Genomic DNA, 16425 nt, shown 5'->3' on the forward strand with positions numbered 1-16425 from the left:
ACCTCAGCCTACTCGGTGACAGGCTTCTTTTTAGGCTTCTTTCTACTACAGCGTGAGCGACAACTGCTGTTTTAGGGATTGTAGTATTGCCCCCCCCCGCTCCCTCTTGTAATGGTATGCCCCAGTTGACGTGACAATAACGAAATACAAACACGCTTGAACGCACGTTGCTGTCTCACGTCTCTTCTTCCACAAACAACTGCCGCAATGTTTCAAGTGACCAACGCATTGTGCTGTTGGCGACAGGGCTGCAACACATGCCACGCACACATCAGGATTTATTGCTCCTCTGATCGGTCCATTATATTGCGATGACATACAGTTTCCCACACGGAGGAGAGAATACAGCTCGTTGCAAAGCAAAACTAGTTTCGCAGCGTTGTGTTTAATGAATTTACCTACCCACGTTCTCCCTTCGCCGCCACCTTCCGGATTGTTTTCGCAATAAAATTAAATGCATCGTCTAGTCATCTCCGTCCCTTTATAGTTGTAGCAGGCACAATATGCATTGTCTTTTTGAAGCGACACCCCCCGATTTCAAAACAATTTGTGTCCACGAGTATATTCAGACGCTAGCACATCAAGGTGGAGTTCATGCACTTTTTCTGGCGTTCCCTACTTCCGGAAATACGCCATAGCAAACATAGCAGCAGTGTATAGTGGTTTGCTAGTATGCTTTTATTTTGAAGGCCGGGAACGAAGGGAAGTGTGGAAAATAAAAAAGTAACTTGTTGAATGCGACTTATGGCCATCTGTTGGACCCTAATAATCATACAATACGACAAATCCAACCCAGGGGCTCGCAATGCAATTAAGCACACACAGTTGGATGAATACTACTGGCTAAAAATGAGTGTATTTTGCTGCTTAACTTATGTTCCACAAACGCAAAGTGAATATTGATGTCAACGGTATGTTGTGCGTATTTACGTCATCGGCCACGTTGACTATGCTGCGGAGTCGGGACAGCTCTAATATATACATATACATATACAGGGGTGCACATAACTGGTACGCATGCGCAACAGAAACCACTGATGCATACCGTCATTTGTGTTATGACGCGCATTTGCGTACCTGTACACACTAGTGGTGCACTGCAACAAATCATCTTTGACCCGTGATCGGTAAGGATCAAGCATCACGGTTCAGGACGGGCACAATCCGCAGAATGGTCAATGAAAAAATCTGTGCGCCTCCGCAAAGGCTAACTTCAAAATAAAGCTTACCAAATAGTACATTGAGTCATTGATGCCAATGCCTTAGTCATTGCCATATTCAGTCTCTAATTTAGGACGTGAACAAACCGTTGGTTAATTATGCTGTCATTGTATAATACGGTACAAGTTTCTGGCGTTAGTGGCTAGCAGTTGTGATCATTAGCTGTGATCATTAGTTCCTTGGCTTACAGTACTTTTTAAATTTTTTTTTTAACTTTTCAATATTGTTGACCAAGATGACTTTGTAATGCGCTGCCCATGTTGAAAGGAAGGCGCCTGAAATTGCACTTCAAGGTCTTTTTCCTTATGAAAAAAAATCTAACTTTATCTAACTATATGTATATGTATATATATGTGTATGTATATATATATATCTATATATATATATATATGTATATATATGTATATATATATATATATATATATATATATATATATATATATATATATATATATATATATATGTATATATATATATGTGTGTGTATATATACATATGTATACATATGTATATGTATACATATATATACATACATATATACATACATATACATATATATAAATATATATATATATATATATATATATATTTATATATATAACACTTATATATATGAATCACACATTTCAATGGACAAATCATTAAGATTTTGGGAAATTTTACTTCAATCTGCATCGCATCACATCATAAAATTTGCATATTTACTGTATATTTTATTATTATATGCAATCTTTATATAAGTTTGGTTTGCTTGTTCTAGTGTCGAAGATAAGGCCTGCCTCATGATTTTAACGAGCTAAAATGATATGTGATCATTTATACACATACTTTTAAAGTACTTTTTTTTTTGCTCCGCCTTAAATTGTTGGATTCACTTTCAAGCCAAAACAATTCGACATACATTTGTCCTGAGGACAGTCAGAAGCTACAAAACAATGCTAATCAACATGCATACTAACTAGTGACACACCCTGTGTTATTATTGTATGTCTTGGAAGCAGTCGCACCACAAAGTACGGTAGGTCCTCCAAGATGCTGTTCTTACTGCAGTCCAGCATTCCATCCAAAAAGGGGCGTAACCACACAACGTTTTGTGGGGTGGCCAGGTCGACAACATCTCACTGGCCATAGGCACCTGCTAGCCTCTACGCGCCTTGCCCGCGGGCACATGCTCATAACAGCCTCTGTAACTGTGAAGTCATTGTTGTCCACAGTCACATTTCATGAAATTAAATGCATACATATCCACAACCTTGCTCAACACACTCATAATATAAGATGGATCAAGTCGAAGTAAAAATCAACATTTTCTGAGCTTTACTTGCGAGATAATGCCATTTTATTATCAGTTTCTTTGCTTTTGTTTACTACCTCATAGTCTATTTCTTTCTTGTCACTAATTTGAATTTGCTAGCTAACAGCCAATCGGAGTGATAAGTTGTCAATGACGGCTGACGCCATTTCGCATACTGCAATTGATGGCCTATTCATTCAAGATGTATGAAAAAAGAAGAACACAACAATCTCTTAATTCTTAACTCTAAATGCTGCTTTTTACTTGGGTTTGTTCTTGCTTGTATTATGAATGTTTCGGAAAGGTGTGCATCTTATTGCATGAAATCATGACTGTGCATCGATGGTATGATAAACAATGACTCCTCAGCCATGTTGTCTGCTGACTATGGTGTGAAAGTAAACATTTTAATTGACTTTACAAATCAAACACTCTTTTCTAAAGACAGATGCTTCTAGAGTTAGCATTCAGATCAATTGTACATTTGTTCTTTAAATGTGTTGGTAAAATATGGATACTACATCCATGTGGAAATGGCAGGAAAGTCACAAATATCAAAATGTTGCCCGAGTGGTCACCAAGGCGCTCCGCCACTGTATACAAATTACTGTATAATTGCAGTCTAAAGGTCACTTTGATGATAATGTGGCAAGTGAGGCAGTAGAGGTCGCTGCAGTGGAAAAAGCTTAAAAAAAAGTGTTACTGATTTGCAAATATACATTTTTTTCCACATCACGTCATAAGGAAAATAACCTATAGTATGATAAGATCAGCTAAGATAAACTAAGCAAGGTGTCATTTCAGTTCAGTTCACTTTTATAATAAATTACATGGACTAGTTGCATAAACTTATCCAGAAGCTCAAATGACAGTAGCTAGTCCCATCCATCCATCCATCCATTATCTGTACCGCTTATAAGATAAGATAAGAATGCCTTTATTGATCCCACAGTGGGGAAATTTTCATTGTTACAGTAGCAAAGATATAGGTCACACAGGGGCGGCGGCATAATGTGGCCATTAATGTATAACATTGACGGCAAACATTTAGAATCAAACCTATGTAGATATACGCAGTAACATGTGTATATACACATGTGTATACACACCAACCTACATCTACATAAAAAATATGAGGAACACTCATTTCGGCCTGTACATAGTACAGAGGAAAAAATACTCTAAGTGACAGTGCTGCAGTGCTGTAGTGAAATGTAAGGAACAGCATTGGATAAAAATAAAACTAGACTAACAGTAGTGGGGAATGTTGAGTATTGCACGGTATTACAGTAGTGGGGAATATTGGGTATTGCACGATATGAGCTCAGGTGCAGGACTGCACAATTGCACTAATGACCGCCAGTTTGTAGATACTACACAATGTTCTTGTTAAAGAGTCTGACAGCAGCAGGCAAGAAGGAACGGCGGAATCTCTCCTTTGCACAGCGAGGGTGTAACAGTCTGTCACTGAAGGTGCTGTGGAGTGCTGTTAGGGTGCCCTGGAGGGGGTGGTCCGGGTTGCCCAGCATTGATGACAGCTTGGCCAACATCCTCCTGTCCCCCACTGAGTCCACAGAGTCCAGGGAGCAGCCCAGGACCAGTTTGTCCAGCCGCTTCTTGTCCCGGGCCGAGACGCCGCCTGCCCAGGTGACCACTCCCTGGAAGATGACCGATGCAACCACCGAGTCATAAAAGTTCCTGAGGAGTGTCCCCTGAACCCCAAAAGACCTCAGTCTCCTGAGTAGGAAGAGTCTGCTCTGACTCTTCCTATAGAGGGCGTCTGTGTTGTCGCACCAGTCCAGTTTATTGTTCAGATGAACACCCAGGTACTTGTAAGTTGAGACTCTCAACATCTGTTCCCCGGATATTCACTGGTGCAGGTGAAGAGTGCTGGCGCCTACCGAAATCCACCACCATTTCTTTGGATTTCCCCGCATTGATCAGGAGGCGGTTCTGCTGGCACCAGTCCACAAAACCCTGAGTAAGTTCTCTGTACTCCCGATCATCTCCGCCTGTGATGAGGCCGACAATCGCAGAGTCGTCAGAGAACTTCTGCAGGTGACAGGTAGGGATGTTGTAGTTGAAGTCCGAGGTGTAGAGGGTGAACAGGAAGGGAGCCAAGACAGTTCCCTGTGGGGCCCCCGTGCTGCAGAGGAGCACGTCAGACAAACAGTCCTGTGTCCTCACATACTGTGGGGTAGTCCTGGATCCATGTGGTGAGGTGGTGCGCCACCCCCGCCCGCTCCAGCTTGTCTCCCAGTAGGGTGGGCTGGATGGTGTTGAAAGCACTGGAGAAATCAAAGAACATGATCCTCACAGTGCTCCCCGCCTTCTCCAGGTGGGAGAGTGAAGTGTGGAGGAGGTAGATGATGGCATCATCCACACTGATGCCAGGCTGGTATGCGAACTGGAGTGGGTCCATTGAGGAGCTCACCAGGGGGCGCAGGTGGACAAGGACCAGTCTCTCCAGGGTCTTCATCAGGTGAGACGTCAGCGCCACTGGTCTGAAGCTGTTGAGCTCCTTCGGGTGGGGGGTCTTTGGCACCGGGACCAGGCAGGATGTTTTCCATAGCTGGGGGACTCTGCCCAGCTTCAGGCTCAGGTTGAACATGTGCTGGACAATTCCACACAGCTGGTCTGCGCAGGATTTGAGGAGCTGGGGGCTGATGCCATCTGGACCCGCTGCCTTCCTCGCCTTCATCTTCTTCAGCTGGTTCCTCACCTGAGATGTTGTGAAGGCCAAGGCTGGACAGGAAGGAGTGGTGGCTATCTGGTGTAGCTGGGAGCTGGAGACTGTGGAGAAAAGAGGGGAGGGGGTGACACGCCCAGCAGGAGGAGTAGGTGGAGACTGCAGCAGGAGAGACTGAGTGGAGGCAGGCATCTGATCGAACCTATTGAAAAAGAGATTCAGCTCATTTGCCCACTGCAGGTCCCCCCCAGTCCGGGTCTTGGGTTGTCCGTGGCCTGAGATGGTCTTCAGGCCCCTCCAGACTCCCCTGGCGTTATTCTGCAGCAGCTGCTCCTCCATCCTCTTCCTGTAGGACCTTTTCCCCTCTCTGATCCTCCTCCTCAGCTGGCGCTGCACAGTCCTCCGCTCCTCTATGTTGCCTGACGCAAAAGCCCTCCTCTTCTCCTTCAGGAGAGCTTTTATATCTGGTATGATCCAGGGTTTGTTGTTGGAGAAACACCTTACTGTCCTGGTGGGTATGGTGTTCTCCATGCAGAAATTTATATAGTCTGTTTTTATATAGTTTATATATCCTCACAAGGGTCGCGGGGCGTGCTGGAGCCTATCCCAGCTGTCTTTGGGCAGTAGGCAGGGGACACCCTGAACTGGTTGCCAGCCAATCGCAGGGCACACAGAGACAAACATCCGCACTCACAATCACACCTAGGGGCAATTTAGAGAGTCCAATCAACTTACCATGCATGTTTTTGGAATGTGGGAGGAAACCGGAGTACCCAGAGGAAACCCACGCAGGCACGGGGAGAACATGCAAACTCCACACAGGGAGGCCGGAGCCGGGATCGAACCCACGACCTCTCAACTGTGAGGCGGACGTGCTAACCAGTCGACCACCGTGCCGCCCAGTAGCTAGTCCCAAGTCAGCTATTTTCATTAGTCTTTCATCATGAGTCTTAGACCTCTGATATTATGTCAAGATATATCATTTTCAGTTCATTATTGAACACCTTTATTTGCATGTTCCATTCTGTCCATTCGAACTGCTAGTGAGACACAGACAGTACTGACTAAAGTTTGTGTCAGTGGCTTTTAATATTCACATTTAAAAAATTGGCCATTGTGCGACCTTCACAGACCCACATAAAATATGTGAAATGTTATTCCATCTCGATGTAGGCAAAATTAAAGCTAACAAGAAGACTATCAGTATCTTTACAGTGTACAGCTCAAAGTGCAATAGCGTATATAGAAAATATAGTTTTTAAGAGTTCAGTGCTGCAGATTCCTTTTCGAAACAAAAAAATCCATTCGGTTGTTGGTGCTGCATGAGGTTAAATATGTTCTACATTCATCTAGTGATGTATACAAATATATTCAGGATCAATTAAAAGGTTCTTCTCTTGTAGAATCCTGCCATTTGTTGCCATTGTCATAGAGGACATAGATGTCCAGAAATTGCTTGAGCTGAAAAAGACAAAGACAATACATTCAAAATAGAAATGACAGATCTTCTTTGTCTTGTTCTTCATTCAACATTCAACTGCAGAGAGCGGCATGTGTCTATTTGAAGGTGTCGACTTGGAGGAGGCCTTCATTGGTACAAATGTTTAAAGTGGAAGTCAACCCAAACATATTTTGATCAAGCATATGACCGATGAAGGCCCACTAGTCAAAATATGGTATTCTGATTGGTATTACGTTTGTGGAATATGAGTTAAGCAGTAAAATGGCCTTAAAAAGTGTTGATTTATGTGCTTGCCCCAAACAAATGGACAACACATGTATCATATAATGTACTTTTAAAGTTAAATCATTTGTTGTATTGTTTTCAGTTGTGTTGGTGTGGACGAAGATGATGCCCCAGGTATTGACACATACCATTGTCCAAACTGCGAGAAGACCCACGGCAAATCCACATGTATGTATATTTTGTAAAAGACAATGAAGTCAATAAAAATGTCCTGCTTTTGAGAATGTTTTAACAGCTATTCAGTAGACATGGGCTGCTTACCTATTTGACAGTTTACGGTTTTCAAAAGTCATTTTCCATTTTACGGTCCATTGGGTGTTAAAGGGGAAGTCAACCCAAACATATTTTTCTCAAGAACATATTCTATGCGGGCCCACTGGTTGAAACAAGACATTCTGATAAAGATTGCATTTGTGGAATAAGAGTTATTTTCTGGCTAAAATCAGGTGGATTTTACTGCTCTAAACTCATATTCCACAAACGCAATATTAATCAAAATGCCGTGTTTCAACTAGTGGGCCTGCATAGAACATATTCTTGAAAAAACTATGTTTGGGTTGATTTCCAATTCAAGTGTTTTGTTATGAGAACACTGTCTTGAGATGACCATTCACAACCAGCTATGAGTGTTTGTGTGCTTACCTTTGGTGGGGAATAAAAAGCTGTAAGGTTAGTCTGGTGTTTGTGTGCAACAACTGACGGTGTGTTCAAGTTATACACAAATATCGGAATTGAAGAAGTCAGAATTGTGGCATTCTTCATTTTAAATTTTACTGGCCTTCACTACAGCCTCTTTACCATATATTGAGGTGTTGAACCTGTGCACACAAATACTTTTTCAGCCAAACTATGGTAATAAACCACTTTCAAATTACATGTCAGTTTCTCCATTTCAATAATAATATATCTCATGATGCATCTGATGAACTGCACAAAGTTCGGCCTGTACTGAATTACATTGTCGATAAATTCAGGGAACTGTACCAGCGTAAGCAGAACATTTGTATCGGTGAGGGGATAATGCGGTGGCGGGGGCGTCTCTCCTTCAAGGTGTACAACCCACAAAAGCCAATCAAATATGGCATCAAGTCATACGTTTTGTGTGACTCAGAGACAGGACATTGTTTTAATATGCTGCCTTATGTTGGGGAAGCAAGCACACTGCCGGACATTGTCTTCTCGCTCCTAGATCGTCTCAAAGGTAAGGGATATGTCATGTGAGGATCGGGATTTGGACCCATACGCAGATATGACACGGAAGTTGAAGAGTAAAAACTCTTTATCAACAAAAATACAAAGTAAAAACAGAGATCAGGACTCCAAGAGAATTTGCATCCTCACTCAAAGAAGGTTTAACATACTGACAATGTGTCAGTGTTTCACTCAAACTTTTAAACTGTAAGACTTCAGGCCTATACGACATCATAAAGCACAAAGAATAAAAGGACCATAACTTCTGCAGAGCAACTGATACAACACGCAAGCAACCTGTCATAACAGTACCTGGTGCTGAGGAGCCAGGATGGGGCCCTGCATTTGCTGAGGTGCCGGGAACAGGGCCTGGCACTGCAGAGGAGCCGGCATGGGAGCCTGAAGTTGTCAAGGCTTGGTTCGTAAAGACGTGACTTGGAAAAAGCTGAGGCGGGAACAGAATCTCTACTCAGAAACCTACGTCGGCCAACCCACGGGGGTCCCGTGTAAATGGCCAAACGGGCACCCAAAGAAGGGTCTGAAGGGAAGGGTTCAGTGGTGGACACTAAGGGTAGAGGTTCGGAGTGACGCGACTTGGAAAAAGCGGACTTTCGAGAGGAACCAGAAGTTCTACTCGGGCGCCTACATTGGCCACCCCGCGGGGGTCCCGTGTAAATGGCCAACCCAAGCCAGAGTCTGATGGTTAGGGTTCTGGAGTGGACACTAAGGGATCATCATCAGAAAAACGTGACAAAAACTCACAAGGGCTTGAATAATGACCGTAGAAGGGACCGGGAAAACCTAAATCAGTGTCAAAATCTGAATCGGATACTATGGGATCATCATCGGAAAAACGTGCCAAAAACTGACAAGGGCTTGAATAATGAGTGGGGAAGGGACCGGGAAAGCCAAAATCAGTATCAAAATCTGAATCGTAACCTAAGGAATCATACAAAAACTGAGGAGGGCTTGAAAAAGCAGGAAGCCCAAATCCAATGTCAGAATCAGAAAGGAGATTAACCAAATCATGGCCATCTCCACAGTCAGAAACATCTGAGTCTAAAAGCAAAACATCGGGTGTCAGATTAGAAGGGGAATGTGCAAAACTAGGACAAGTAGATGGCAAAGATGAGAGCGAGGTGGAAGAAAAAACAGACCTTACACAAAGGGTGTGGGGGTGGTCGGCAGGCTGAGGGCGACGGCCTGAGCGACCCATCATGGAGGAGCGAAACGAGAGGTTCCCAGTCAAAAGGCAAAGCAGCAGCCGGTAAAACAATCACTCCCTGATTGGAGGTGGAGGGATGGTTAGGAGCAGGTGGAGACGTCTTCAGCTTGAGGGATTGCGTCTGAGTCTGCTGGGTCCATGACTGGTCAGTACGTTCTGTCATGTGAGGATCGGGATTTGGACCCATACGCAGGTATGACACGGACGTTTAAGAGTAAAAAGTCTTTATCAACAAAAATACAAAGGAACCACAGATATCAGGACTGGAAAAGAGTTTGCATCCTCATTCAAAGATGGTTTGATGTACTGACAATGTGTCAGTGTTTCACTTTTAAACTAATACTTCAGGCCTATACAACATCATAAAGAACAAAGAAGAAAAGGACCATAACTTCTGCAGAGCAACTGATACAACCAGTCATAACAACCGTATTTTCCGGACTATAAGTCGTTCCGGAGTAAAGTCGCACCAGCCATAAAATGCATAATAAAGAGGAAAAAAACATATATGTCACACTGGAGTACAAGTCACATTTTGGGAGGAAATTGTGCGCTTAGTACGCATCATTTCCACCGAGCTACGATGCTACATGTAGCATACAAGAAAGTTACGGTAAGATAACTTTAAACTCACCAAAACGATTGTAGATCGCTTAAATATTTCTTCTACTCATCCCCGACCATGGAGAATGTTTCCAAGTCTCCAAAAGTATTTATGTATTCGGTCGTAATTATGTCTTCCTCTCCTCTCTGCTGAGTGTGCTCCTCCTTACGTGTGTGGCTGCATGATGCAATACCCCAGCCAGAGGCAGGCAACTGCCTGTTTGTGGTTCGTTCTTATTCAACCATCGTCTGTAAGTAACTTAGACAATTTTGTGTACCGGTAATGACCATGCAACATTTATATAGGAGCTGAATTGTGGCTGATTGTACTGTGTTGTTGACTGAACATACTAATCGCTATCGCTAATGCTAATCGTGGTTGCTAATCGTTAGCATGTCTGCCTGTTTGTGGTTCATTCTTGTTCAACCATCGTCTGACACTAACTTAGACAATTGTGTGTAATGACATTTATATATGAGCTGAATTGTGGATGATTGAAAGTTGTTGACTCAACATACTAATTGCTATCACTAATGCTAATCGTGATCGCTAATCGTTAGCATAGGCTCATCTTGTTCATGTCTATGAAAATACATGTGTATGAAATGTATAGATTGATAGTATTTTCTGTTTCTTGTGCAGTTTCACAATACAAACAGGCAACTTCGCTGCACACCTGGAGTCAGTGGAGTTTGTTTGTGAATGTTTAGTGGTTTGTTTAAGCTGGCTTCCTCGACTAGCATGGCCTGTTAGTTTAACAAAACATTAGACTTTAACCGTTTGAATTATTCATGCATTTTAATAGCTTTTAGAATGTATCTTATGTTTCTTTATGTTGGTTACAATAACATGTGAAATGATATAGAAGTAATTGCTGACTTTATATTTAGCGCTAAAGCGCCTGCAGAGGGAGGCAAAACTTTAGTCATAAGTGAGCACTAACATTCCATGACATTAACGTGTTAATAGTCTCACATATAAGTCGCACCCCCGGCCAAACTATGAAAAAAAAGTGCAACTTATAGTCCGGAAAATACGGTAAGATTGCGTTTGTGGAATATGAGTCAAGCAACAAAATCCACCCCTTTTTAGCCATCTCATTGGGTGGCCATTTTATCACTTCTGTCGACTAAAAATGACATCACAACTGCTCAGGGCTCAGGTAACGACCAATCATGGCTCAGTTTAAGAAAACAGGTCAGCCGTGATTGGTCGTTACCTGAGCCCTGAGCAGTTGTGTTATCATTTTCAGTCGACAGAAGTGACAAAATGGCCACCCCCAGAAACAGCTAAAAGCGGGTGTATTAACTCTCATTCCACAAACGCAATATATATCAGAATGCCTTGTTTCAATTAGTGGGCTTGCATAGTACATATTGTTGAAAAAAATATGTTTGGGTTGACTTTCCTTTTAATTTAACGACTCAAGTATCACTGTGGTCGTCTACTATATCGTCGCTGTCCTGTGAAAAAGACCTATCTCCAATTTTGGAAACTTTTTAAATTTTTACTTTAATGCGACGTCTGTAACGCGGAAACATGATTCATGATTAAGAAAATGAAAAAAAATGGAGATAAGTGTTTATCACATGACAGCGACGATATGATATAATTAACTGAAATTGCTGATCCGAACAACCAATGATTTAGAAAGGATAAACTTGAAAGTGAACAGGGGTGTCCAGACTTTTTCATACGACTGTATACAGTATATATGTTCATCCATCCATCCATTATCTGCCGCTTATCAAAAGTCGGGTCGCGGAGGGAGCAGCTTCAGCCGCTAAGCCCAGACTTCCCTCTCCCTAGCCACGTCTTACAGCTCTTCTGGAGGGATCCTAAGGCATTCCCAGGAAAGCCAGGAGACATAGTCTCTTCAGTGTGTCCTGGGTCGTCCTCTGGGCCTCCTGCCGGAGGGTATATGCCCGGAACACCTCACCAGGGAGGTGTCCACGAGGCATCCTAATCAGATGCCCCAGCCACTTCAGCTGGCTCCTCTCAACGTGGAAGAGCAGCGGCTCCACTCTGAGTCCCTCCCGGATGGCCGAACTTCTCACCCTATCTCTAAGGGAGAGCCCGGACACCCTGCGGAGGAAAGCCATTTTGGCCGCTAGTATCCGAGATCTTGTTCTTTTGGTCATGACCCACAGCTCACGACTCACCTATGGTCATGACCCACAGCTCATGACCATAGGTGAGGGTAGAACTGTAGATCGACCGGTAAAGATCGGCCTTTTTGCTCAGCTCCTTCCTATCAGGGGGCCCGGTACCCCGTACTCCCGAAGTACCCCCCACAGAACTCCCCGAGGGGCACGGTCAAACTCCTACTCCAAGTCCACAAAACACAAGTAGACTGATTGGGCGAACTCCCATGCACCCTCGAGGACCCTGCTGATGGTGTAAAGCTGGTCCACTGTTCCACGGCTGGGATGTAAACCACATTGCTCCTCCTGACGGACCCTATTCTCCAGCACCCCTTAAGAGACCTTACCAGAGAGGCTGAGGATTGTGATTCTTCTGTAATTGGAACACATTGGTACCCTTTGGTCCCACATTGGTCCCCTTTCTTAAAAACCTGCACCACCTGGTCTGCCAATCCAGAGGCATTGTCCCTAATGTCCACGTCATGTTGTAGAGGCGTGTCAACCATGACAGCCCCACAATATCCAGCCTTTAGGAACTCTGGGCATATCTCTTCCACTCCCGGGGCTTTGCCGCCGAGGAGCTTTTTAACTACCTCGGTTACTTCACTGTCTCACGGTCTCACTGTCATTTCCCACGTGAGTATTGAAGTCCCCCAGCAGAACAATGGAGTCCCCAGGGGGAGCGCTCTCCAGCACACTCTCCAAGGACTCCAGAAAGGATGGGTACTCTGCACTGCTGTTTGGTGCATAGGCACAAACAACAGTCAGGACCTGTCCCCCCCACCCGAAGGCAGAGGAAGGCTACCCTCTCTCCACCAAGGTAAACCCCAGTGTACAGGCACCTAGCCTTAAGTATGCCCACACCTGCTCGGTGCCTCTCTTCTTGGGAAACTCCATAGTGGAAGAGTATCCAACCCCTCTCGAGAAGACTAGTACCAGAGCCCAAGCTGTGTGTGGAGGTGAGCCCGACTATATCCAGTCGGAACTTCTCAGCCTCATGTAGCACCTGGTTCAGAAAACAAGAACGGGCACACTTGTAATGCAGTAATCAATAGGCTAGTCAACAGAAGATCTAGGCTTTGCTTGAGGAGAGAGTGGACAGTAGACTGAGGTTTGGATTTAGATATGTATTAACAGAACTATATAAGTAACAATACACCAAATGTTGAATATATATACACAGTGCATAGAATAGCGTATAGATAATATAAATGTCATCAGCATCAGGGTCTGAAAATTTGAGTCCAGGCAGAAAGTGTAAAGGAAAGTGTGTGAGTTGTAGTAAAGGTATGCAACATGGATGGGCAGTGGCCAAGGTGTATGAGTTAGGAGTGGGGTTGTGGGCTACAAGGCGCCCCCTACCAGCCTGGCAGAGGAGTGTGTCCCTTGAGAAGCTTCTGTAAGTTTCGGGTCCTACTCCGTCTAGCTCACCATCAAGTCTGGGAACTTGGCCCGACAAACAGTGCCACAGTTCTCAAATCCATATCATAATATAATCGATTTTCATAATTCTAGTGTACACAAGTCATTTATATTGTGTTGTACTTTACATATCTAATAAAATACATTAACTGTGTTTAATGCAAGCCAACAGTCAATATTTTCTAAATATGACATTGATAAATATAATCAACATGATCCACAAATGCATATAATATATAACAAATGCTTAAGTATTTGAAGAACAGGCAGAATTTCAATCGTCAGTTCAGTGTCTCTAATAACTGAGTGAATCCAGCTGGGTCGTTATTGAACAAATAATTCACTCACCCGTCGACACATAGCACTTCGCACACACACAACACATTGGCCGGCCGCGGTAGAAGGCTCCCACAAATCCACACCAGAATGTCGTTTGAATGCGGATCTAGTTAGCAAGAAAGGTTGCGGTTACGGCAAAAATGTTACTTCATTACCTGTAACTTGATAACGTGGTGACCCCGTCCCACTCTAATACTGAAGTGAAGTTACTTCCGCATTAAATACGCGATGACGGACCCCTTGAGACATGACACACGATGTACCACAGTAATTGGACAACCATTTTGACACGGGATCAACCAACCACGAATTAACTGAATGCCTTCATCGCCTGGGTTGCACTCACACACCAGCTCGGGCTCCTTCGCTGCCTGAGTGGTGACATTCAATGTCCTAAGAGCTAGTTTCTGTCGCTGGGGATCAGACCGCCAAGGCCTTTTACCGCTGCCCAGCTCACAGGGCACACGATCCCTTTGGCCCTTCTCATAGGGGGTGAGCCCATGGGAAGGGGGACACATGTTGCCTTTTCGGGCTGAGCCCGGCCGGGCCTGCACACATGGAGTCACCAGGTGTTCGACAATGAGTCCCACCTCCAGGCCTTGCTCCACAGGGGGCCCCGGTGACCTGCATCCGGGCAAGGGAAAACTAGGTCCATTTGTATCACTGGAGTCTTTTGGGGTCTTCTGAGCCGAGCTTGGTCTGGTCCCTCAACCTAGGACCTGTTTGCCATGGGTGACCCTGCCACTTGGCTCCTAGGATCATTGGTACATGCAAAACCCTCCACCACAGTAAGGTGACAACTCATGGAGGGGTACAGTTTATATGTAAGATAAGAATGTCTTTATTGATCCCACAGTGGGGAAATTTTCATTATTACAGCAGCAAAAATACAGGTCACACAGGGACGGCGGCATAATGTGGCCATTAATGTATAACATTGACGGCAAACATTTAGGATCAAACCTATGTAAATATACGCAGTAACATGTGTATATACACATGTATATACACACCAACCTACATCTACATAAAAATTATGAGGAACACTCATTTTGGCCTGTACATAGTACAGAGGAAAAATACTCTAAGTAAGTAACAGTGCTGCAGTGCTGTAGTGAAATGTAAGGGACAGCATTGGATAAAAATAAAACTAGACTAACAGTAGTGGGGAATGTTGAGTATTGCACGGTATTACAGTAGTGGGGAATATTGGGTATTGCACGATATGAGCTCAGGTGCAGGACTGCACAATTGCACTAATGTCCGCCAGTTTGTAGAGACTACACAATGTTCTTGTTAAAGAGCCTGACAGCAGCAGGCAAGAAGGAACGGCAGAATCTCTCCTTTGCACAGCGAGGGTGTAACAGTCTGTCACTGAAGGAGCTGTGGAGTGCTGTTAGGGTGCCCTGGAGGGGGTGGTCCGGGTTGTCCAGCATTGATGACAGCTTGGCCAACATCCTCCTGTCACCCACCGAGTCCACAGTGTCCAGGGAGCAGCCCAGGACAGAGCCGGCCCTCCTGACCAGTTTGTCCAGCCGTTTCTTGTCCCGGGCCGAGACGCCGCCTGCCCAGGTGACCACTCCCTGGAAGATGACCGATGCAACCACCGAGTCATAAAAGTTCCTGAGGAGTGTCCCCTGAACCCCAAAAGACCTCAGTCTCCTGAGTAGGAAGAGTCTGCTCTGACTCTTCCTATAGAGGGCGTCTGTGTTGTCGCACCAGTCCAGTTTATTGTTCAGATGAACACCCAGGTACTTGTAATTAGAGACTCTCTCAACATCTGTTCCCCGGATATTCACTGGTGCAGGTGAAGAGTGCTGGCGCCTACCGAAATCCACCACCATTTGGATTTCCCCGCATTGATCAGGAGGCGGTTCTGCTGGCACCAGTCCACAAAACCCTGAGTAAGTTCTCTGTACTCCCGATCATCTCCGCCTGTGATGAGGCCGACAATCGCAGAGTCGTCAGAGAACTTCTGCATGTGACAGGTAGGGGTGTTGTAGTTGAAGTCCGAGGTGTAGAGGGTGAACAGGAAGGGAGCCAAGACAGTTCCCCGTGGGGCCCCCGTGCTACAGAGGAGCACGTCAGACACACAGTCCTGTGTCCTCACATACTGTGGCCGGTTTGTGAGGTAGTCCTGGAAAAGTATATAGATATATGTTAGGGGTGTCAAAATAGTACATTCATTGCGATCAATTAGTTACAGTCACAGTTAAATCGTTTTTTTGTTTTTTTTAATCACAATAAAAAATGTAATCTCTAATTTGACTGTTTCTGTATGATGATGAGATCTGTTTTGATGTGTGGTGCTTGTGCTTGAGTTGTTTGGGGTGGAAAAAAACAATGGTCAGTGTCACATCTTGAAGTGGACACAGATTAGCTGTGATTGTGATTGGCAGTGTTGGGCAAGTTACCGTATTTTCCGGACTATAAGTCACAGTTTTTTTCATAGTTTGGCCGGGGGGTGACTTATACTCTAGAGCGACTTGTGTGTGAAATTATTAACACATTATATCATATCCCTTTCCTTTTCAAGGTCAGCAAACAAT

General features: G+C 44.3%; 1 protein-coding gene across 2 annotated transcripts in view; it reads left to right on the forward strand.

Moving 5' to 3' along the window:
• Positions 1-16425, forward strand: part of phf2 (PHD finger protein 2) — a 271699-nt gene that overhangs the window by 18360 nt on the left and 236914 nt on the right. For both annotated transcript variants that reach the window (XM_086041365.1, XM_086041364.1), the window contains exon 2: positions 7034-7119. In XM_086041365.1, coding sequence (XP_085897491.1) covers positions 7034-7119 — 86 coding nt within the window. The remainder of the gene's footprint in view (positions 1-7033; positions 7120-16425) is intronic.

The sequence above is a fragment of the Filicampus tigris genome, chromosome 9, assembly GCF_054856515.1.
Source record: "Filicampus tigris isolate MCC_2025a chromosome 9, RoL_Ftig_1.0, whole genome shotgun sequence".
Lineage (NCBI taxonomy): Eukaryota > Metazoa > Chordata > Actinopteri > Syngnathiformes > Syngnathidae > Filicampus > Filicampus tigris.